Below are 23,913 nucleotides of genomic sequence, written 5' to 3'. Positions count from 1 at the left end.
TCTGCTGGGCTTTTATTGGTGGCATTTTGCAAGCTGGTCTAAGTGCATTTCTGCAAGACTCTTTATGAAAGCAATACCGGGATAGCTCTTTTACCCAGTTTTAGGGTGATGTTTGCCAAGAGTCCAGTTCAGAGAGTCATTTTTATTTGTGTTATCTGAGGGAACTGGCACTGTTCTGGGAAAGCTCCTTCCTCCTTCATTCACAGTACCCTTCACTTTCTGTAGAGTTTTCAATCTCTTCATGTTACAATGTGCCAGGAACAAAACAAAGGTACAACAGTGGTAGGACAGGGATTTACGTGCCTCATGCCCACAAATGACTGGTGATAAAATTAATATTGTAGGCTTTTGTCCTAACAGAATACAAGATTATGGCACACTTTACTTGTTTCTTGAATGATCTGTATACAGTAACTTTCCAGTCTGTGTGCTGAACTCCTCTTGGAGCATATTCTTTACATTTTTAGCAGGTGTTTTTTCTCTCCAGCAATACCCAGTGAGCAATGGTATCTGATAAGGGACAGATCTAGCCATGCAGCAGGGTAGGGTTGTTTATGAACTTCCTGAAAAATTAATTGGCCGTGGTTTCCACAGCATCAAAATCTGCAGGGTTTGATTTGAGACAGAGGTGCTTGACCTAATTTACTTACAGTGCATCTAGTGGTTTCTGCCCCATGAAACTACACAGTGGAAAAATATTGAAGGTGTACAGTGATTTGTCCCTGCTTGACTTTGAAAGATATGTGCAGTGCATTTGGTTCTTCTGTATCAGTGCAAGGTTGGCAGCAGAGGACTGCTAGAAGGACTGATTTGTTCCAAAGCTATCCCAAAACAAGTGTTCTCACATTTAGGGAGATGACCCCCCCGCCCCCTTGCTACATGGGCGACATACAGAGGGTGAGCTTCTTGCAGCAGAGGAAAAAGGCATCTTTATCATGCTGTTTCTGAAAGTTTATGATGGACACAGCAGAACTGCAAAATTGTCCTGCAGTACAGACCACAAGTCTGCATGGTGCAGCAGCTCGCTGCTGCGTCTCTAGCTGTTGTGGAACTCTGTTGCTGGCTATTTAGTACCTCTCTCCACTCCCTGTGGCCTCTTTCCTTAAAGCAGCAGTCAGGTATGGATGGCAAGCAGTTTTTTTCTGAACACATAGTGTTAGAAAGCAAGAAGTTAGCAATGTGCAGGGCTGAAATGCACAGGCTGTACAGTGTGGAGGATGGGGAGGCAGGGACCTCTATCTAAGGATGGCTGCCTGACATCAGTCTTGTACTCTAAATATTCCTGCTGCCCGTGTCTGAACAGTTGCATTTCCATCTCTCATTTAAATTCTCAGATAAACTGAGATCAATAAAGAATGAAGTACCAAAGGATGGTGATAAAGATCCATTCTGATAAGCAGTCATCTTGACCTTCCTGACACTTGAGTTTCTCTCACCCTCTCTCTATATCTATATTGTATCTAACTCACCAGTCTGTACACATGTTCTCTTTTACTACATTATGGGGGAAATAGCATGATTGTCTGTCAAATTGCTGATCTTTGCACTTTTCAGGATTACATCCTCAATGTATAATAATATGCAGCTGTGTTTATTGTGATGTGTGATAGGGAATAGTTCAAGTTGTTTACGTATATTTTTTGTTTGTTTTTTCCCCAAAAAGATGAACAGCTGTGACCTTGTGTATATGGGACTAAAGGGGGACTTGAGACAGCTACATAACTGAATTGTCCCCTTACTTTTGAAATACTTCATCTGTGAAGCTGTGAGTGGCTCACAGGAGCAATGACCTTCCTTAGCAGGGGGATTTAGCCATGATGGGATGCACAAGAGCGGGAGGAAAAGTGACAGTAGGGTGGCAACCAGGCTGCTCTGCAAGCCTTTGAGAGATCTGCTCTACAGAAGGCATCTTGCAAATTGCAGACGCACCCAGGAGTAGCCAAGGGGCATGGGAAATTGCAAATCCAGACAAACTGGTGTCTGACTGAGCAACAGCTGTGTGGTTCCAAACTCTCACTTAATGATAGGGAACTGTTTCTGGGTCTAAAATGTTTTTTTCAAGTGTGCTGTAGGTTGTTGTGAGATCAGCTGCTGGCTTGGCCTCTACTGCCTTAATGTGGGCTTTGAGCCAGCCGGTCTCTGTCCCACTCCTTGAGTCACTCCATCTTGCACCATCTTATTGCTGAGCAGCCCAACTGGGAACAAGCAGTGAGAGCTGGAATAGTCAATTCTGGCTCAAAGTATTCAAAGGGTAGACCTTTGCAGGGGTTGGCTTTCTTGGAGAAGTCTCATCTGGACAGTATCTTCAGGAAGTCAGAATGCTGTGTTCAGAGAGAAACAAGCAGGTGGACCTCTCCAGATTTCCAGGGTATTCTAGGCTGGGGAAGATGGACAAACTTATCCTTTTTATATGTCTGTGCTATTGCAGTGAGGGAAAGAGACAGAGGATTTTGTGTTTCTTCTGGTCTGCATGGTGCTTCCTATGCTCTTGCTGTGTGTGACTGTATTTTTGCACTGGGTTTGCATGGCAAGGTTTTTGGTAGCAGGAGTGGAGCCCTACAAAGTTTGCTCCTGCGAGAAGCTGCTGGAAGCTTCCCATCTCTCTAACAGAGCCAATGCCAGGTGGCTCCAAGACAGACTGACCACTGGCCGAGGCCAAGCCCACCAGCAATGGTGGTAGTACCTTTGGGATAACATATAAGAAGGGGAAAAAAACCAAAACCCTTTGCAGCAGCTAATGCAGCTGGAGCAGGTAGATGGCCAAAGGAGGCTGTGATCTTTTTGAGAAGCTTGTGCTGTAGCAGACTACAGACAGGATGTGTGGACCCATGGAGAGAGGAGCCCACACTAGAGTAGGTAGGACTTATAACCCCATGGGGGACCCAGGTCCATGAAGAACTGCAGTCTGTGGGAGGGGCCCCACACTAGACAGGGGGAAAGTGTGAGGAGTCCTTCTCTTAGGAGGAAGGAGGAGCAGAGGCAATCTATGATGAACTGACTGCAGACCCCATTCCTGACCTTCTGTGCCACTGGAGAGGGAGGAGGTAGACAAAATTAGGAAGAAAAAAAGTCAGGAGTGAAGTTGAGCCCAGGAAGAAGGACTAGGTAGGGCAGAGGTGTTTTAAGATTTAGGTTTATTTTTCATTATCCTTCTCTGATTTGATTGGTAAAAAAATTAAAGTAATTTTCCAAAGTTGAGTCTATTTTGCCCATGACAGCAACTGGTGAGTGTTCTCTCCCTGCTCTTATCTCAGTGAGCCTTTCATTGTATTTTCTCTCCTCTGTCCCATTAGAGTGGCTTTGGTGGGCATGTGGCATCCAGTCAGGGTTAACCCACCCCAAGTTTATAGGCAGAATTGCTGGATGGGGTTGAATGTGTTGAAGCAGAGGGTGCTTGGTGGCAGGCTTCCAAACCAGGGAGTCAGCAGCAAGCACCAGGCCTACTTACACTCGTTGCATAATCAGATGAGTTTTCAGCTCCCTGTGCATTTCTCTAAATCTTCCTTTTGAACAGCCTCTTTCTTTGTCCGAGAGATTTTCATGCTCTTATTTCAGACAGTGATGCATGCACTAGATTTGGAAAATTCTCATATCCATATGACTCTGGTATATCAAAGTGGCTAAATTTAGAAAATCTAACAAAAAAGAGCTTCCCCTTCCTGTGATCTGACATAATGTTTCTTGGTCGCTGTTATTTTTACTACAGAACAGCTTAAATCTATTTTGGTTGGGCACTAAGTGATGGCTACAGTGTGAAAGAAATTTGTTTCTGTGAAGTCAGGCGGCTGTGCCGCAGCTTCAGGGCTCTGAGGGCAGCCTGCTCATGCTGAGCATGTGCCAGTGCTATGTTGGGGCCCCCTTACAGCCCGGCTCAGCTCTCTCGAGCCCTGCCTGCTCAGTAGCGGGTCTCTGGGGCTCAGAGCTTTGATGGCTCTGAACTTCTTCAACATTTTGTAGATGTAGTGAGTGGTGATGGATTTTAACACACACCCCCCAGTACTTCACTCATCCTCCAAATTCAAGGACAGTATAGGAAAGATGTTTGACTGGCAGCAAAGTAGAAGACACTATGGGAGTTTATGTGAGAACTAGTCATGACTTTGGTTTAATAGGTCTCTTTAGTACATGGATCTTTCACTGTACACCATTAGGACCAGGACTGAGCCATCCCTGCCTGGAAAAAGCACTGGTGCAATCATGCCCTGCTGAGCACCTTTAGCTCTTGGTGTCAGGAATATGTAATTCAAGCTTTCAAACTTTCTTACTAATTTTGGTTTGGGGTTTCTGTTTGGGTGTTTTTTAAGCTATCTCCTTTGCTAAAGCTTTCTCTGTGGAGGTTCAAGATCATATTTTATTATAGCTAACTGCTCTCCTTCAACAGCATTCTGACTTGTTTCCGAACATCCCACGCCTGCTTTCATATTGAGATGAAGGAAGACAACTGGGATGTTGGGAAGAGATGCCTTTTTTTTGCTGACCTCAGTATCCTAGAAATCTGCTGAGCTAGAATTTATTTCTTACTTTATCATCATTTTAAGCTTCTGGTGGACAATTGTGTAGAAATCTTCAATGGGTGAAAATGGACGCAACGTGAGCCTCACTCTGGAACTTTGGTCACCTCCAAGGGATTTTGTCGGGTTCACGATGGTGCCAGAGGGCTATGAAGGGAGTGAAACTCCAGTGTGCTTTGTCCTCACTAAAAGGTCCAGCCAGATCTGCATACCTGAACCTGTACTGTCAGGAGTTTTGAGCAGGGATGCTGTCACTCATGCTGTGATGTGAAGGATCACGCTGTGATCCAGCATTGGTGACATTTTCATGGCAGCTTGAGTAAGCAAGAAGTTTGTAGTTTCTCAAAGGAGCATGTGTGTGCCCAGAGGGAGCCCTAAGCCTCTGAGGTGATCATTACTGGATTTTGGCAAGATCTTAACTGAGGCTTGCATAGGCAAATAATTCAGCTCAGCAAGTGGCTGCTGTGGTCAGCTTGGAGCCTTCCTAGGGTGAGGTGCTGAAATAAACAATCAAGAGTTGAGTCTTGTGTGCGTCTTTTCCTAAGCAATGTGTTTGTGCCTCAAAGGCTCAGCCAAACTAAAGACTTCCTTGGATGAAAGAAAAGTTTGGGAACCTTCCCTTGGGATCAGGAAAAAAAATTACCTTTCTCTGTGTCTTTTGTAATGGAAAGCTACCATAAAGCTTTTGAAAGCTGTTAGTTTTAACTTGTTCTTTGTCCTTCTTTGAAGTAAATCACATCTTACTTGTCTGACAAAAGTGTATAGCATGTTATGTACATACACACATGCACATTTTTGAGTGCCTAGAGTGAAGTTTAACACAGTGTTAAGAAAATGTTGCCAAATATCACAAGATCATGTTCAGGTTAGTGATTCAGACAGGGATCACATTTTTAAAAAAGAAAAAAAAGTTAAATAAAGAACCCCACCCCAACCAACCATTGGGCTGAAGAGGATGTGATGAGAGGAGATGCTTATTGCATGGCTGCTCCTGCCCCTGGACACCAGCGTGGATGCTGGAAGCCTGGTCATTGTAGTGAGGTTGGGCAGCTGGAAGGCAGTTTTTGACCAGCCTCTGGTTTATCACCAGTGTGCCATCACAAGTTGTCATGTTTTATGGCAGACCTGTGCCCAGGCTTCAGGTCAGAGTTTATTACTTTTAGCTGTGCTTTCTGAAGCATTTAGCATCAGTATTTCCCTGAAATAGCACCTTTGTTTGAAAGCTGTGTCACAAAACAGCCCCTGCTCTGCAGCTGCTGCATCATACAAGTTTTGTGCATGATTCTGCTTCTTTGGCATGTATCAAGAGCACCTGATCCCATCTGAATCTTGCAGGTGAGCACTGGAACTAAGAACTACCCGCAAAGTTATGGTTCTGCTGGAGACGGCTCTTTTACCCCTTGCTCAGTGCTGCTTTATTCTCGGTTGCATAATGCTGCGTGATGCGGATAATCCGGTCATCATTACAAAAGGATTTAAACCCCTTTTTAATCAGAAGTCATTTTTAATAAAGCTTTGCCTTGCTTGGAGGACTGTTCTAGTGGTTTGAGTGTTTAAGAACAAAAGGCAAGAGACTGAGGGAGGTGGGGGGGACCAGCTCAGGGAGGAGGGAGGCAGGTGCCTCTGTCTGGCTCCTAGGTGGTTGCTGGTGAAGTTCAGAACTGTGGGATGCATTTCCACTAGCACCAAGCACATAAAATCCTTACATGCACAGATGGAAGCAGCTTATAGGTCTGTGCTTTCTCAGAATTTTTCACTCATAGAGCAAGATTCTGGTGTTGGAGAGAAGGAAGGGCTCAATCTGGACAATCTAGCTTCTGCCTTCTCTTTTAACCCTCTGTGTCCAAAACACTGGTAGTCCTCTAGGGCCTTCTGCATCTCAGAGCAAGCTGTCAACCTGGACAAAGTGCAGCATTTATTTCTTTTGGAATGGCAATGGCATACCATGTGTGTGATTGACCTTATTTCTTTGGCTGTTGCTCTGCCATTGTTTGGTGGAAAGTGCACTGATTAAAACAGCATGTGAACTCTTTAACTAGCTCTGAAATGTATCCTCTTCTCCAGTATGCCAGCATTTTCCCCTCTTTTCTAGCAGTAGCCACCTCTTGAGCTACTACACCTGCTTCACCTCCCCTCAGAGCAAGCATAATTGGGGACCTGAACTCTGGCACTTGGCATTTGGGAACAAGAATCCTGCTGCTTCCTGTTCTTTTTCAATCCTAGTAGTCCTCACTCTTGGGATACATCCGATGTATGCTTAAGATGTCCCTGAGTCTCCTCTTTGATCAGTGTAAGTTGATGACTTAGAAGTTTTAAGGTGGTTTCTCTCCAAGACAGATGGCATGCAGAGGAGAGCCAGTAAGCTTGCAGTTCAGGTGGGTTGATAAAACATCTGAAGGAGGAGGGGGTCAGGGCTCTGTTACAAGGATGCCGGTGAACAAGTACCCAGAATTATCCACCTGGTAGAAATCTACAAGTAGTACTGGTTTACAGCACAAACAAGGGACCAGGAGAGAGCTCTGGGACTCTAGGACAGAATTTCCTATGAGGGAAAGGTCCAGGGGAGTGGAGGAAATGGTGGAGCAGATAAATGTTCTCCTGGCAGCACTTGGAGGCTGATGAGTTCTTTCTGGGCCCCAGAGCTCTTTCCTGTCCAGTAAGAAACGTGACTACCATAGAAGTGATTTTTAAACAGCAAATATGGATGCTGCAATTGACTTTTGGGCACTGAGAACCCAGACCAGATGGCATTTAGCAGGCAATGAACTTCATAAGAGTTAAGTTGCAATGCTATTGTTTCTATTTTTGCATGATTTCTCACTGGGAGGCATTCCAATGGTAAAATAAAAAGCAATAAGCATTGGTCTCACTAGAGATAATGAAACAATCTATAGTATTAAGCTCATAAATAAGCACTTTTCATTGGGAAAAAGATATTTGTAAGAAAAAGCTAGCTATTGCATTGAATTACAGCAATTAGTTGTCTGTCATCTGTTTTGATATTGGGGAATGAGAGGGTTCAGAAAACAGTGGTTAAATTATTTAAAATGTTAAGGAATCACAAAACAACGCAAAAAGAAAAGTTAAAAGATAAGTTCTCATTCCCTCTGGAAAAGGGAGCAAGTGGAAGGTGTTAATAGTAAAAGGACAGATGGAGCTTTATTCTACCACTGAGCAAGAGAAAGCCAGCAGGCCACTCAAACTTCAAAGACAGCAATTTTGGTAATAACAAAAGATACTTTAAGCCAAACAAATAGAGCAGATTCAAAACAAAAATCAGGTTTCCACTTCTATTGGCATAGGGAGACTCAGGCTCTGAGCTCTGTGGAGTGCTGCTTGGGCACGTCCATGTGCATCAGCAATGCTTTTATAGTGGACTTATGCATGAGACCAAGAGGAGAATTGCCCACTGGTCTCAATGCTCTGCTCCCTCTGATTTTAGCCACATAGCTTTATGCAAATCTACATCACATTCTGTTTCACAAGGAAAAAACACTTGACTAAGGATGTACTTAACAAACTAGAGTGCAAATGAAACAAATATATGCAAAGAAGGAAGTTATATCTGATGTCCTTATAATTAGGGAAACTTCTCTGATCCTGCAGCTTCCTGGTCAGCTAAAGCCATACTTGTGGACAGCATGCAGTGTGAGGTTAGTTATTACTATGTATAAAGTAGATAGCTTTGAAGAAAAAAAAGCCAAGGAGGCATTTTGTTCCCATTAAGCATGAGCCTAGAATAAATTTAGTGATGTATGTGCATAGACCAAATTCACCAGTAAAGTGACTTCAATACGAAGTCATGTTGATAGATTAGAGCAGGGGTGAGTTCAAGTTGGTTCAATAACCAGGTAAAACACTTGATTTAACATTTGAATATATGCAGGACCTTTGGTGTAAAGATTTCTCTCCTTAGACCAGTCGATGTTGAAGGGTAAAAAAAGAAAGGTTCCTGTGTTTAAGTGGGCTCTGTGGTTGTCCTAATGAACAGTGAGTGTTTTAGGGTGACCAAAATAGCTTTACAGAGGAATATTGCGCATGCATCTCACCTTAAGTGATCTGGGAGAGAATACTTACCACCACAGGTTTGAAAATACAGCTCCGTCCAGTTCAGTTTGCAAAACACACTGAAACCTTGGAATGGCCCTAACGCATAAGCAACTCATGGAGTCCAGTTACTCTTACCCAGAAAGGAGTTTATTTAATCTCAGAGAAAACTGTTGGGCAGAAAATGTAAATGCAATTCTTGTATTTGTGTTTTGGTTTGTTCTCCTTTTTCTTGGCTGGCAAAAGGCAAGTAAATTTGAAAAAAATAAAAATTAAGAAAAAATAAAAGAAGGCAAGAAAGGATGCTGTGACAGAGTGTAAAAGGTTGTACAAGGGAAAACTCCAGATTTTTCACTTCCCAGCTGGAAATCTGTCAAATTCTAGAAGAGCGGCTTCATAGCCAGAATCCTACCTTCAACCATGGCATGCATGAACATCTTGTGGGGAAAAAGTAAGCCAGCAGGGGAAAAAACTTGTCCCAAGCACTCCCCCAGCCTTAGTCTGTCATCAGCAGATGACATCAGCACATGGATTTGTCTCTTTAGTAATGCTTAAGGACACTTTTCCAGTTAATGGTCTGATCTGCTTGTGAACCCTTGTATTGCAGCAGTCTGCATCAGGTGCTTCCTTTTGCTTTTCCTCAAGTGGACCATGTAATACCTGCATTGAGGCTTTCTAGTTTTTGTGTTGGAGCAGGCAGAAGTCAGTCAGTTCTGTGTTCAATATTAGTAGCTAGACTATTGTGAGGAAAAATGTCTCACAGACTTGACTAATTCTCTGAATTTAGCAAAAGGGCAGGCGGAGTCTTGGCTCGGTCTCCTCAGTTGCATAAGGCTGGAAGTCAGTGGGACGGAGTCTTTTATGGCCTGCTCTGGGGGCTGGCTTTTCACATGGCCACCTATTAATGTGTTGTGACCTAAACACAGAGACAGAGGTAGCAGGATGGTAACCAGTCCTGGTATTCCCTGCAGACTTCAGTGGACCCTGCCTGTTAACTGTTTATTGTAATAATGACTTGGAGAACTTCCCTAAACTGCTTTTTTTTCTTCCGTTTAGTTGGACCTGCAGTGTGCTGATCGTCTGAACAAAAAAAGGGTCAGCACCTCCTTTGTGATGGAGGAGTAATAGCTTTGAAATTACTGTTTGGAAAGATGGGCTGAGACTGGTGGGAATTGTTGCTGTCTGGACTGTCTGCAGCCAGTGGTGTCTAGTGTTCAGGTGGATGCTCTGTGTGCAGTTGTCTCTCGCTGTCACTGGGTGAGAACAGAGAGGTTGGGGCTGGCTGCAGCTTTCTCTCCAGCTGGTGCCTTGCCTTGGCAAACTGAAAAAGTGCTTGGTGGCAGATACAGCTGAAGGGGTAGAATTAAAAATAACCAAAAGGTAGATTCTGGGCTTGGTTACTCAGTGACAGGCCTGTTTCTATTCTGGGATGAGGATAATTCGCACTGAGCTCATTACACCATGACTCTCCCTTAAAATGCCTTGACAGTCAATTTCGTTCCAGCTAATAAGGTCCTAAAATGTTAATGAAGCAAATCAATTTTTCATGGCTTTGTGTTGCAGTTGTCAGAAAGTGCTGTGTTGCAGCCTGTCAATTCAAAAAGCTTTTCAGATATTAGAAGGACAGCAAAACATTCAGCAATTTGAAGGATGTTTTATTTTCTCGATCTTTCCCCAGTGCCCCCTCTCATTTTTTTGTAAGACTTTATGTTGTGCTGTTTGCTTGTCCCCTTTGGTCACGTCCTTTCTCCATTGTCTGCTCTGGTCTCTAATGGGAAGAGCTGACTTGTTCCCATATTCCCTACTGCACAGGGAGAAGATGGAGTGCCCAACAGAATAGGTAGAGGTGAAGCTGGGCAAGGGATGAATTTCTCATGCTGAAACACTATTTGAAATATATTGAGTTTGATGGAACAGAGTGGAGAAATGGCATCTTGTTCATCCCCTTTCCTCATCTTTTTGGAAGGAGCAGTAGTGTCAAAAGTCACAGCCCTCTCTCATGGCAATTTGCTGGGATGTCAGTGTTACCTGGCATACATGCTGGCTGCGCTTGGTATCTCATGGACTGCAGAAGGAGGAGAGGGAGATTGCGTTCGTTGTACAGCGACATTGATGGTTGATCACTTACCCACACTGGCTTAGGAATAGGTTAAATGGCAGCCATCTTTTATTTCTCAGAACTGCTTATTTCGTACTGCCAGCAGGAGACAGAAGGGAATTTTCACAACTGCTCCTGGAGTTATTTTGATGGAGCTGTTTTGATCATTTACTGCTCTCTGCATTTGTATTTGTGAGTCTGCAAGTGGGAAGTACTAAATTATGTGATTTGGGGAATGTAAGGGTTTTTTTTAAATTTGCTTTTAATTGAATTCCATTTCTAACTATAGTTAATTTCTATGTGCCTGAGAAAAATATAATTAACTAATGTTTTGGGAAAACAGAGTTTTCCAAATTTTGTACTTGGAAGCCTTATACTGCCACACTGGTAAGGGATGATCTCAAATAACTCGTGAGGGGAAAACTAGTGTATGAGTTGTAATTTGGTATTTTGAATTTGAATAATTAACCCCCTGTAGCTGTTGAGTCAAACATCCAGAACACTTTCCACTCAAGTTCTCCACCCAGAGGTGTGCTCCATGCAGTGCCAAGGGCTTCCCCAGAGCTTTTGCAAATGCTCAGGTGCGTTAATGTCTTCTTCTGCTGTGACAGTGATGCGTTAAGAGCAAGCTGACCCTATAATGACTTGGGGAAGAGGGAGGGTATTTAACCCTCTTAAGTCTTTCAGACCATAGCTGGTGTTCGTGTGACTCTCCCATTCCCTGAGCGGCAGAAAATAGAGTTAGTGATTGCCATGTACAGCATCTATCTGCCTGTGTTTCCTGGACAGGCCTTGCGGAGCACCTTAGCCTTTGGCACAGCCCTGGGCTTCCTGCCAGGGTAATTAGCCTGGTAGCTCCTCAGGTAGGAGGTAAAGTGCAAGGTGATCACAGCTGCTGGGGGAAAAGCTGCCTAGGTTTGAGCTGAAGAGAGCCCAGCTTCTGCAGCACCTCTGGGGTTCCTGGCCTGGAGAACTGAAGCTCTAGGTTCTGAATTGTGACCTGTCAGCTCCAAGCTGAAAAGCACTGCTGTCTGTTTCCAGAGGTTGTTTTGTGTTTCCTTCACCTCACATGACTTAAGAACCTTGAGAAAACAATTTCCTGTACAGCCATCTGGGGGAGGTATGCAAGGTGAGCTATATATATGTCCACAGTCAGAGCTGTGAGGCCTACAGATGAGGTGCTGGCTCGAGAGAGAGCTGATGTTGTGAATGCAGGAGCTGGAAAGTTGTTTAATGCCTCAATCAGCCAACAGCCCCAAGGCTGAGCCTGCCCCTCTAGCAGTTGGGATGCTCTAGGTTGGAGCTGGGCAGACACAGGAGACTGCTCTGTGCTCAAGGAAGCTGTTGGGTGTTCTTGGTATTGAACCCTTCAAAGGAGACATTGGTTCCTGTTGCATATTTTGGAAAGCTCTGACCCTTGCTCTCTGCAAGGTCTCCCTTTTTCTCTGTGCTATCAGCTTCTGATATTGGGGACTCACCTCTGTAGGCTAGTCCTTTGCCTTTCAATTGGCTGCCTTTCCCACTCCCCATCTCCAGAGCAAACTTTCTTTTTGTTTTCAAGCCTTTCCTTTCTTTTTAAACAATATCAAATCCCAAGCTCATTTGCTCCTGGGCATGTGTTCTACCTGATGGGTGGTTCTGCTCACCAGCATGCTGTTGTGATCACTACTCACCAACAGAGTTTTTCTTCTCTGTTCTTCTCTCTCTTTTCTTCTCTGCACAGCAGTCTCTCCCAGTAGGGCTCTTGGACAGGCTGGGAGTTTTGTAGTTGTTTTTGTTTGCTAGTTCTAAGCTCCTCTGACTGGGGACTGCAACATGAAGCTTATGAAACTTCAGTTCATAATGTGCATTTCAGCCTGCGCTGCTCCCTTTTGTGATGTTTCTGCTTTCAGCTTTTTTTTTTTGCTTTTTTTTTTTTTTTTTTTTTTCTATATTTGTAGCCAGGAGAATGACCTTCAGTGAGGAAAAAATTTAAATCCTAACTTGGAGGTCTCTATCCAGGCCTCTGCCTCAAGCAGGCCGGGTAGGTCAGGTTGCTCAGGACTCCAGAAATAAATCAAGTGCAGTGTTCTATCTTTCTGGGGAATATTTTTGTGCGTGACATGCAGGCAGTGCTGCAAGGAGCATATTAAAAATTCATACCAGTACAGAGCAGTATTTTCTGTGCACAGTGCTTGAGAATAAGCTTGTGTGTCATGCACAGCAATATTTGTATGAAGCAAGTAATTAGTTTCATCTAAGCAGAGAGTGGCAGAGAAGATTTAGATGGTGTGGAGTAGAAGCAGGCTTGTTGTGAGACACCATCTCCTTCCTTTTCCTTCTGCCACAACTCCTGGAAGATTTCTTGTAGAGCTGGCTGCAAAGTCCCAGTGTGTGAGGGTGTTTCCTGCGCTTAAAGCAGAAGGGGAAATCTGTGCATATGGGTATTCACCTCGCCCTGCCTCTGTGACAGCTTTGATGTACTTGTATAAATGCTCCAGCTATTGAACCTTAAAACAACAAACAGCCAGGCACAGAAGCTGTAGCTTCTCCAGCCCCAATTTCTTTGCAGTTGTATGGGTGAAAGAAGATGGGACTGCATGCAACACAGAGGGGTGTTCTGAGACCCAGGGCTCTCGTGTGAGCCCTGTTTTCCAACTGCTGTTGGAAACCAAGCATGGGTCACGTGCTTTGGGTATGCAGGCAGTGTTGAAGTGTTCTATTCTCTATTCTAATGAAGGTATGACTGCTGAGTGCTATGCTGAGAGGTGTCACGAGCAAAAATTAGTCAAAGGAGGCTTGATAGAGAAGCAGTTGAGGCTGAGATGTGAAGTATCTCCAGTCAACCCCACTTGCAGTGGTTTGTATTGTAAGGCCTTCAGCAAGGAGGAAGAGTGAGAAGGGATTTAGAGTAAGAGAACATACGAGCACTGAGGCTGCAAAAACCAGTGGGTCTTTGGTTGGAGCAGCTCTAGGATATATATGATGGAGTAAGTGGTTCAGTGCTGAAGCAGGGCAAGATGTAAGATCACCTTGATTTTGGCTTTCATGCCCTTGTATATCCTCAAGGCCCCTGGCACACTGAAGAGAAAGAAGCAACACCACAGAGCTGGGGCCAGGTCCTGCTCATCCACTGCTGCCTGTTTGTCCCAATGGGGCCCAGATCCTGACAGCAGGAAAAACAGCATGACAATGATAAACATCATCAGGCTGATACTGTGCAAATGTGTTGTCCTGAGAGCTCTGAGGGAGTGGAGATGAGAGGCATGACAGGCTGGACTGGAGTATCTCATTCCTATGCCCTTGTAGCAGATTCTTGATACATGAATGGGGAACCTTGGGGGCTCTGAGCACCTCTACTGCAGTGGGAGCTGCGTGAAGGCAAGTGTTCTAGGTGCGATTTTCTTCCTGCATGCAAAACCTTCCTCTCTGTTAGGCAGCCAAGTAGGCTTACAGCTGGCATTGTCTGGCTGCCAGCATGGAGTAACCAAACACTTATACAAGTACTCGATTTTCTTGCTGTCAGCCTCTCTCCTAGCTCTCTGATTTGTCACGGGTATCTGGCATTTCACGGGTATTTTCTAAAGGCCAGTGAAGTGTGCTTTGCAGCATGCATGGGTCTGATCACTGGCATGAGTTTTGAGTGAGCCTGTGCTTGTGTCTGTTCTGGGATAAAACAGTGGCAGTGAAGAACATCTTGCTGATAGAAGTAACTGCTGCAGGTGAGCTAGCTAATGCTGAAAGGAAACAGGCCTTTCTGGTAGAGTGCTGTGAAAGGGTGAAGGTTTGTTCCTGCCTTTCCCTGGGACTGCCCATGTGTAGCACATTTCCTTTAAATGATGTGGGCAGCACGATTCACTCAGCCCATCTGCCTGGGGGAGTTTACAAACCAACTTATGGCAGCAGCCAAACTGACCATGTTAGTTTCATGACACAGTCTTGGTTTGTGTCTAAACCTTAACTTGCTGTGCAGCACGTTTTACCAAGTTCTGGAGACCAATTTCTGTGCCAAAACACCGGGAGGGTGGCCATGGGACAGATAAAACGTTTCTGCACCATTTGTGCCATTACAGGGCAATGCAGCAGCAAAGGAGCAGCTTCTCTAGCATTTGCTCTCTGTTTGCAGGTGCTTTTAACCAGGCTTGGCAGGTGCCTCTCTACTGTCAACTGATCTGGGATTTAGATGCATCTAAATATCAGGCCTTGATCCTCAAGTACCTAACATTAAAGTGCCTTTAAAAATAAGGCTCATACTCTAAAATCACATGAATAATCTTAGTCATGTAGATTTGTCTACTGAAAAATGAAGTTGTTCTTCACACACTTGACTGTTGTAGTCTTTAGCCTTAAGATAAAGTAGTTGGAGTTTTGGTTAAAACCTTATTGGCTTCTGTGGAAGTTAACATTAAAACGAAGTCCATGTTGAGACTAGGATAAGCTTTGTGGTTGTGTGTGCTATTGCAGGCAACCTTTCAGAGAGGGTAGGCAGAACTGAGGTTTCTAGTAAAATCTGAGATGTGCTCACAGAGGAATGTGCAAAATACAGCCTGTATGTAGGAGCAGAACAAGTACTGCAGACACAAGGTGCTACATCTAAACTGCAGTTAAACTTAACAATTAAACCAAGAAAACACCTCCCCATGCTGGGCACTTAGCTTTTCCTTTTGTATCAATCAGTCCAATACCTCATTGGATTGCCTATCCCACTCTGCTGTGACCCTGAAGTCTTTTATTGCTAATCTCCCACAGTTTGAATAATTTCTGAATAGAAGTATGAGGTTTCTGAAACCTCCAAGAGATTCTGGGCCTGGAGAGTTGTATCCAAGCAGGATGTGCAAGTTTGTTATAGCATACATTACATTGCATATTGCAGTGGGATTTGCACTATCTTTATTGAGTAGTGATAAGAGGTGTGATTTGGATAGCTATACCTAATTTAGTATTGTGATGAGCTTGTGCAGAAAAGATGATTGGTTTGCAATGAGAAGGGGATGAGAACAGTATAGTAAAGCAACAGGACATCTTTTAGCTGAATGGGGGAAGAATAGTAAGGACACATAGGTGACCTTCTGTCCACTTGGTGCATGATGTGTCTTACAGAGAAATTGTAAGAAAAGTCTTTCTTCTGGGGAGCAGCATGTATGTCAGCAGGAAATGGGAACAGGGCTGGAAGAGATTTGGTTGGGGCTGTGTACAAGGTAAGGTGAGCTTTATCCCAGAGACAGCCTAAAGGGGAAGGTAAAGCCATGAAGAAAAGGAGGGTGACTGAAGAGCCATGGCAAGGGTTTTGCCTGCAAATCAGACATCTGTTTTACCCTACAGCAATCTCCTCTGTGTGAGAAATCACCATCTAAGTTTTCTGAAGTGGGAAGATGGAAATAGGAATGAAGGCTCAAGCAGACAGACCAGTCTTATTGCACTCTTCTGATTTAAGATCTAATGGATATTAGCCCTGTCATTAAAGTGCATAATGGTGCACTGATTTTCTCACTCATCTTTCAGAGATGGTGCTTTCAGTATAGCTATCAAGACTGCAGTTTGGAAGTCAACCTGGGGTTGACAACCTGGGAATTGTTGGGAGATGGAGCCCTGTGGTGTACATGCTTGATGGGGTGCAATGCTACTTTCAAAGTAAGACAGCTCATGTAATTGAAGACGCCACCTTGCAGACTTAACTTTGAATTGCAAATACCATCACATTTCTTCTGGTTTGGAAGATGCATCTTCCTTGCTTAAAAGCTGCTCTGCCAGTTCAGGTTTGAGTGTAGGTGTGAGGTGAGGGGAGATACTCAAACCAAATGTGAATTCAGACTGCAGACCATAGGAGCAAACTGGATTGCTGGCCCCAGCAGTGGGGTGTCTCTCAAGGGGAACTGTGCATAGTCCTTGACAAGCCCTCCCCTCTGTTTTCACTGTATGAAATGACATGCTGTTTCCTGAAAGTGAGAAGAAAAGCAATGTGAGAAGAAGAGGGAAGCAGCATTTGTAGGGCTTCATTCCCTGTGATGGGGGGGCTGCCTGTTGTGCTATTGCTGCACAGGCTGAGCAGTACTTTGAAGTGTGATTTCTTTTCTGTTTTTCCTGGGGTGCCCAGCAATAGCCACTAGACAGAGGAGACATTTTCTGATGTTCGTTAACAGTAGGGGCATTTATTGCAAGTGCATTTAAAAATAGAGGAGTCCAAGGACCATTGTCTTGAGTGTTTTAGTGGAAGTGGGGACAGCTCACAGTGGCTGCATGATTGATGGGTCCAGAGGGTTTTGTGTAGACCTGTGACTGCAACTCACTTAGAGCTGGCCTGCCTCTGTAAAGAATGTCACTGATCAAGCCAGTTGTGACCTGGTGCCTCTGCCTTCAGTAGGTCTGTTTGGCACCTATGCAGGCGCACTCAGAAGAATTGAGCCCTTGCTGGTCATCCCATATTGCCTTTGAGAGCACACTCTACCTCCCAGACAGGTATCAAGAGGTGTTTCTGGTGCTGTTGGGTGTCTAAGCTGTAGCTGGACTACTCTGAGGAGATGGCATGTTGATGGCTGGGGGATCTGCCTTGCTGGGGCCAGTCATGTATGGAATGGAGCCAGGAGGAAACTTGATTTGCTCTGAGCAAGCTGTTGGTGAGTGATCCCCAGGGCTGGGCACATCTCAGCAACTGGCTTTCCCCTCTCACTGTGCTGACCTGTGTCTTGCCCTGAACTACATTCTGCAAGGCTGCCAGCAGTGAGGAGCTGCCAACTTGGCTCTTGAACAGCGGAGCTGACGCAACTCATTTCACAGAGGGATACCAGGCGGTGTGAGAGCCCCCCACTTCTACTGACTCAATACAGAGCTGGTATTGCCTTCATTATAGAAGAGCTGACAGCTGGGAGCTGGAATTTGCATGCTCAGCAGAGTATAGCATAGCCAAGGGTCCTGACAGGATGCAGCAGCAGTCCCATGGCAGTTTGTGGCAAAGGCACCCAGGGAGAGAGGCATTAGGGAGTCTTTCATCTAGATGTTATGAATCCCTAAGGAGCTCTTGAGGCTGTGTGCAGTGATTCAAAGCAGAGACTGGAAAGATGGCAGATGTTACGTGTGTAGGGAGCAGCATGTCTCCAAGCTGCACTCAGGACACTCAACATGGTTACATGTATGAGACCTGCTCACATTGCAGGGCCAGTAAGCCCTCTTGCAGTGCTTGCCTGTGTCACTCATGGATGCTTACCTGGTGAGGGGGAGAGAAAGGGCATGGGGGAAGCAAAAATTTCCTTGCTGATGCTTAAAAGTTTTCATTGTTTTTCTTTATTCACAGGAGAACTGCTGAGTCAGCCGAGACCAGAGGGACTGACGGAGATCATCTGTCCCAAGAACGGCAGCGAGCGAGTTAATGTTGCCTTGGTTTACCCCCCCACTCCTACTGTGATCAGCCCTTGTTCCAAGTGAGACCAGAAAGCAGACCTATTCCCTTGTCAGTAGACACCAGAAAGCCTACGTAAAACATGCCCTCACTAAGCACTTCTCTCTGGAAGGTGTCAGCCTGGCAGCATGGGGACTGTTCTAATTATTTGTGGCTATAGACAGCCCACTCAGAGGATAAGAAGTACAGTGAAATGGGCTGAGATGTTCTTTGAGCTGTGTTGTGGCAGATGCAAGACACACATTGGGCAGGACAGATCAGGAGATAATGCAGTCATAGGTGGGTTTTGGTAGGATGGGACCTCAGGAGATTTCTGTACACCCCCTTTTCAAGCAGGACCACTCTCACAGGCAGGTCAGGTTCCTTGGGACCTTGTATATGTGAGGGTGTCATCCTTGGATGACAACGATGGAGGTGCTACCACCTCTCTAGACTTTATTCTGGGACAGAACTTCTTTCCTTTTGTTCCATCTGAGTCTTTTCCTTTTCCTTTTCCTTTTCCTTTTCCTTTTCCTTTTCCTTTTCCTTTTCCTTTTCCTTTTCCTTTTCCTTTTCCTTTTCCTTTTCCTTTTCCTTTTCCTTTTCCTTTTCCTTTTCCTTTTCCTTTTCCTTTTCCTTTTCCTTTTCCTTTTCCTTTTCCTTTTCCTTTTCCTTCTACTGCCTTGTGTTTTCCACCACATCCCAAGCCAGCAGGACTCCAGGCTATGGTGGTGCATGGGGTTGTCCTGTTGTAGGAGTACAGTTATACAATTGTCCTTGTTGAATTTTCCAGCACTGTTGTTGGTCCAGTCCTCCAGTTGGTGAGGTCCCCCTGGACAGCAGCCCTGCCCTCTTGTGTACCTATAGCCTATATGTACTTCACAGAGTGGGAATGTGCCTGGAAAATAAAGCTGAATTGTGGTGGGGAAAAATGTGGAACAACACTCACAAAAGCAGCCACTGCCTTGGCTTTTTGATGCATGGGTTTCCCAGAAAAACAGAAATTCTGGTCTGTTGTAATTGGAGCGGCACAAGGGAATTTGATAGGGAGCTTAGACAAGCAGCTGAGTGTCTTGCTGGTGTCTCCTGCTGTGCTATATGTGAATACTTATTACTTTCACTTTAACATCTTGACAGTAGCTTTAGATGCTGTTCTCTCTGTTCAGTCCCCTCCCATTCCAAAATACCACTCCTGGTAGAGAATAGCTTCAGCGATGGGTGGTTGTTGAGCTGTGTGTGAAGGTGAGGTTGAAGTGTCCACCTTGGACAGAAAACAAATCTACTCTGGTACTGAGCCACAGGTCACTGCTGCATGTTCATTTGGTTCTCCTGTGTGTGTCTACTTGGCACAGCACATTTCTAACCTGCAGGTGCCATTTTTGTTGTCCTGTGCTGTCTGCTCTGTGGAGCACAAGGAGGCTATGCCACCTATCCTCCTTGTCCTCTAGCCTGCCTTCCACAATGTCTGTTAATTGTGTCCCAGTTTCACAGTCACTCTGCTGGCAGGAAACTTGTGTTCTCAAAAAGGCCTGTGTTACTTTTACTTTACTTCACACTCCCTATTTAGAAACCTAGAGAAAATCATGTGTCTTAGGTTATTCATCACAAGCACTATGAACCTTGCTATATTATTTTTTTCTTTATCCTTTCCTCTTCCAGATAAATCATCAGTGCTGGTGCCAAAGGTTTTCCACCGGGCAGAATATGGCTGATGCTCTGCAGTGCTCCCATCTTTCCAGTTGTGGAGTTGATGCTGACGGGGATCAATGGGACTTTGGACTTTGGACCCTGAAAGAAATGCTGTGGGGCAGGGGCAGCTCCCAGGTGGGGGCCTCATGGCTGGAGTGGATGAAGTCATCTGGAGGTTGGGGGTGACAAGGCATGAAGGAAAATGATTGCTGCAGACAGCAGGGCTGCTGGCTGGAGGGAAAGCACTGGGGATAGGTTTCTGTGGACCCATTGATCACGTGTTGAAAACCCATTTGGATCTCATGATGAATGTAAAAATGTTCTTGGTATCCCATTTAATTCAGACCTGCTTGGAGGAAAGTCTCTTGAAATGAGCTGTAACGGGATTCCCTGGATTTGTTCCTGGACAAGTGAGTTTTGTGGCAGTTGGCCAAGGCTTTGCCGGGGAGTGGGTTGGTACTGTGAAGCCTTTAAAATTGCTCCACCACAAAACAGTTGGCTGTGTCCCATGCAGCAATCTTGAGCGGAGGCTGGCAGAGAAGCAGGCTGGGAAACGTTTCCTGCCCTGTGTGTTCACATATGTTGTGCCATGAAGTGGTGAGGATGTGCTCTGATCATGCAGGGACAAAAGAAGGGCAGTCAGTGTGCCTCTGGCACATGCTATTTCTTATCCCTAGTGTTACAATTATCCCTGAACAGCTGCTGGTTTGCCATGTCTGGATGCTCTGGTACTGCCATTGTGGTACTCTCCATGTATTGTGTTCACTAGAGCACTGAAAATCTAGTTCTTGGTCATCCTTCTGGAAAGCTACCCAGTCATCTTTGTGCAGAGATCTGGTGAAGCACTGTGTGGCTGAGAGGTACAAACTGATCCTGATCCCCTTGGGATGACCCTGGCAGCCATGCTTCATGAGCAGCCATTTTCCCTCTCCAGATGTGGGAAAGGGCAGGCTGAGCACTGGTACCAAAGTTCTGGTTTCTCCCCCAGCTATGTGGCTTTGAGGACTTATAAGATGTTACTGTTAGTTTGTGCCCTGCAGCTGAACCCTGGTAACTGTACTGTGTGAGTCCTGCTCCATGCAAATATTTATTAAGTGTAAATCAATAGGAGGCAGGCATTTCCAGAGCCAGGTTCCCTTCATCAGATGCTGGGGGAGGGCTTCAAGATGAGGGACTTAAAATACTTGTGTTAATGTACAGCTCTTAATTCTTTGGGCTGTGATAGCAGACCTGCAATGGGTGGTACAAGTCAGCAGGCAGTGCCCACCAGGATGTGAGCTGGCCAGGCCTGCAACCATTGCAAGACAGTGATGTGTCCTGTTGGGACCTGCTGCTGTTGCACAGATGATATTCCCCTGGTTTCTGATCCTTCATATGCCAGTCTCATGTGCAAGGCTGTAAATCTTCCCTTTGGCAAGAACTTAGTGCTGGGAAAGGAGGGCAGAATCCTCTCCAGCAGGAGATCCAGAGGCCAGGTAGAAGAAATCAAGCCATGTACCTTACTTCAAGGGGAAAAGCTGCCAAATAAAAGCTGGCAGCTCAGTCAGCTTCCTGTCTCTGGGGTACCGTTCCAGCTTGGGAGGGTAGCTTGGGCTCAGATTTCATGTGTTGACCTGCTGCCTTTGGCAATGAACCTTCTTAGGTCAGTGGGAATCATTAATTGATTCTGATTCTGTGTTGCTGTGGATAAACTGGAGACTCAAAATTGTCTGTGGTGGCTGGAGGAGGTGAAAGAGAGATGAGATCTTTGAATGGTGCTCAGGAATAATGCTAGGAAACTCCCTTGTCCTGAGTCCTGCTGCCCATGAAACATGCCTGGTACAGGCAGAACTTGTGTTAGAGCATTCCCTACTGTCACCTCCTGTGCTGGGCAGTCTTCTCCTCCTGTTTCGCTGCTACTCACCTCTCTTTCCGTTCTCCATAGGAAGAAACTAGCGATTTGTTGCTGTGAAGTTGCGTGGAAACCACATTGTAAAGAAACCACAAACTGGAATCCTTTTCCAGCCGGAGGCCTGTTTCCCAGTGTGCCCATCTGGTCTGGGATGCGTGAGCTTTGAAGGAGTGAGAGGACAGAGCAGACATCATACAGCCTGCTCCTTGGGACCGCACCCTCCTGCCGGGGTGTGCCACCTCCATGGGAGCATTCCCTGGCCTTTGCAGGCACTCAGGTTGCTGCTGTGCACTGAAGCCGTAATGCCGGGAGCGTGGCAGTATGGAGATCAATCTAGTTGGGTCTATTTAATACAAAACGGTGATTGCTCATCCACCCGCTGTTTAGTAACTGCTGTAACTGTGTTTTCATCCAAATTTTTTTAATATGCAAAAGCCATTTAATTTTCTATGCAGTTCAGAAACATCTCCCCTTTGCAGTTGCCAGGTGGGAGAGTGATGCAGGAGAACCAAACCAAGCGGCTCATAGTACTTTTGATTTTGCTGTCACTGTCTTTTAAGGATGCACCCTGGGATCCTCATACAGTGTCCCTTTGCTGAGCTGCTGCCTCAGACCCCACTTAATATCCCTGAGCCCCAGGGATGATGGCCCTGTATTTCTGAAGGATCTGGCATTTTTCATGAATCAAGCCACAAGGAAAGAGGGCTTGAATGCAGTGCCCTAACAGCAGATACCTGAGTTCAGAGTGTGTATTTTGTTCCTGTTCTTGTCCCTGCTTGGAGAGTTGCCAAACTGTTAGAAATCACTAAGGCCTCTGTGGAGCACTCTGCAGCCTTTACTGAAGATGTATTATAAAGAGGTGAGAAAGGACTGGGGCATCAGCTGTCTCCCTGTGGAGCTGACAAGGAATTTAACTCCTCTGGAATAGCAGGAGAATCTCCTGGTTACTCTATCTCCTAGATGCCTACTTCACTCAAGATGATTGTACTGGTTTTGCTTATTGGTTTGCAGACCCCTTGCTTGACCGGTTTTTGATTTCCTGCTGAAACTGGTTCAGACAGGTTTGGAAGCAGAGCCTAGTGAGCTTTGAACTCCAGGACTTTCAGCAGATGGAAGATGTCCTGGAGTACCTTGTGTAACGCTCTGAAGCAAAACCTGGGATTCAAACCTGCATCCGTCCAATTGAAACTCCCAGGATAGCAGCTTGGCCTTCTTCTGGGTCTGTGTAATGTAAGGAATTGCATGTCCCTAAGCAGCATACAAATATGTAGAGGTGAGTGGGAGTAAGCCCAAAGGGTGATACTGCACATCTAGGTAATTTTAGGGCTTACAGGAGTACTTGGAGACTTCTGGCAGCTGCAGAGGGTCCTGGGTGATGGGACACCTCTGTTTTAACTGTGCTATAAGCAAAAACGTCAGAGAAGATGGTTTCCAGTCTGCCACAAGGCCAGGGTGCCTTTGACTAGTCTCCTTTCATGGCAGTGCTGTTTTTTCTGCATTGTCTCTGCTCTGAGCTTGGGGAATTCAGCTTTAAAAGGTTAAACTGAAATAGAGCCTAGTTTGGGATTTACCCTGCCTTATGGTCTTTCAGATCAGATGGAAGAGACTGGGGGCTGCAGAAGCATGGGTCATCTCCCTTGCAGCATCCCCCGTGCCAGTTTCATGGTGGCTGTAAAAACTCAGTAGTGTATTTGGGTGCTGCTTTCCCAGGAACTCAAGATGTGCTTGGCTGTGCTGTAGCACTGGAGCTTACGTGGGGTCCCTGTTCTCTTCCCCATTGTACCCCTGAGGCAGTTAAAATTTGTCAAAGCAGTTGAGGCTCCTCACTGTGAGGAGTTAGATACGGTTGTGTCAAAGGGAACTGCAAATGTTACTTAGGAACTCACTAAGTGAGATGAAAATCCACTGGCTCACTCATGCAGAGCCAGATCCCGGAGCTCAGTTCCTCTCATGCCCGTTGGATGGGATCTTGGGCTGGCATCCTTGGAACAGCAGTGCCGGGAAGTGGAGATGCTGCACTGCAGTAAGCACAAGAAGAGGCGAGCAAGTGGGCCTCAGTGTAGCACTCATCACACGCTTCATGGCTCAGTTCATGGACTGTAATTGCAGGTATTCATATAATCTACATCACTGGGCAGGACTCTGCGCACACACACATGCATGCCCAGACATACATGCACCACACCCACACTCGCCCACACATCCTCGCCAAAATAACTGAAAATAAAGGTGATCTCAATCTCCAGGAGAGTCCTGGCTGTGTGATTTGTTTTTCCTCTTGCAGTGCCTCCTTGGCCTCTAGCTCTGGAAGGGTCTGCACCTAGCT

General features: G+C 45.5%; 1 protein-coding gene across 1 annotated transcript in view; it reads left to right on the top strand.

Moving 5' to 3' along the window:
* Positions 1-23,837, top strand: part of MFHAS1 (multifunctional ROCO family signaling regulator 1) — a 34,978-nt gene extending 11,141 nt beyond the window's left edge. The window contains exons 2-4 of the mRNA XM_014263003.2: positions 17,924-18,050; positions 19,667-20,106; positions 21,621-23,837. Coding sequence (XP_014118478.2) covers positions 17,924-18,050; positions 19,667-19,670 — 131 coding nt within the window. The 3' untranslated portion in view covers positions 19,671-20,106; positions 21,621-23,837. The remainder of the gene's footprint in view (positions 1-17,923; positions 18,051-19,666; positions 20,107-21,620) is intronic.
* Positions 23,838-23,913: the final 76 nt, after the last annotated feature.

Source organism: Pseudopodoces humilis, chromosome 6 (assembly GCF_049639895.1).
Source record: "Pseudopodoces humilis isolate 2021_Gansu_Grassland_sample_001 chromosome 6, ASM4963989v1, whole genome shotgun sequence".
Classification (NCBI taxonomy): Eukaryota; Metazoa; Chordata; class Aves; order Passeriformes; family Paridae; genus Pseudopodoces; species Pseudopodoces humilis.
This window is presented reverse-complemented; position numbering and strand designations above follow the sequence as displayed.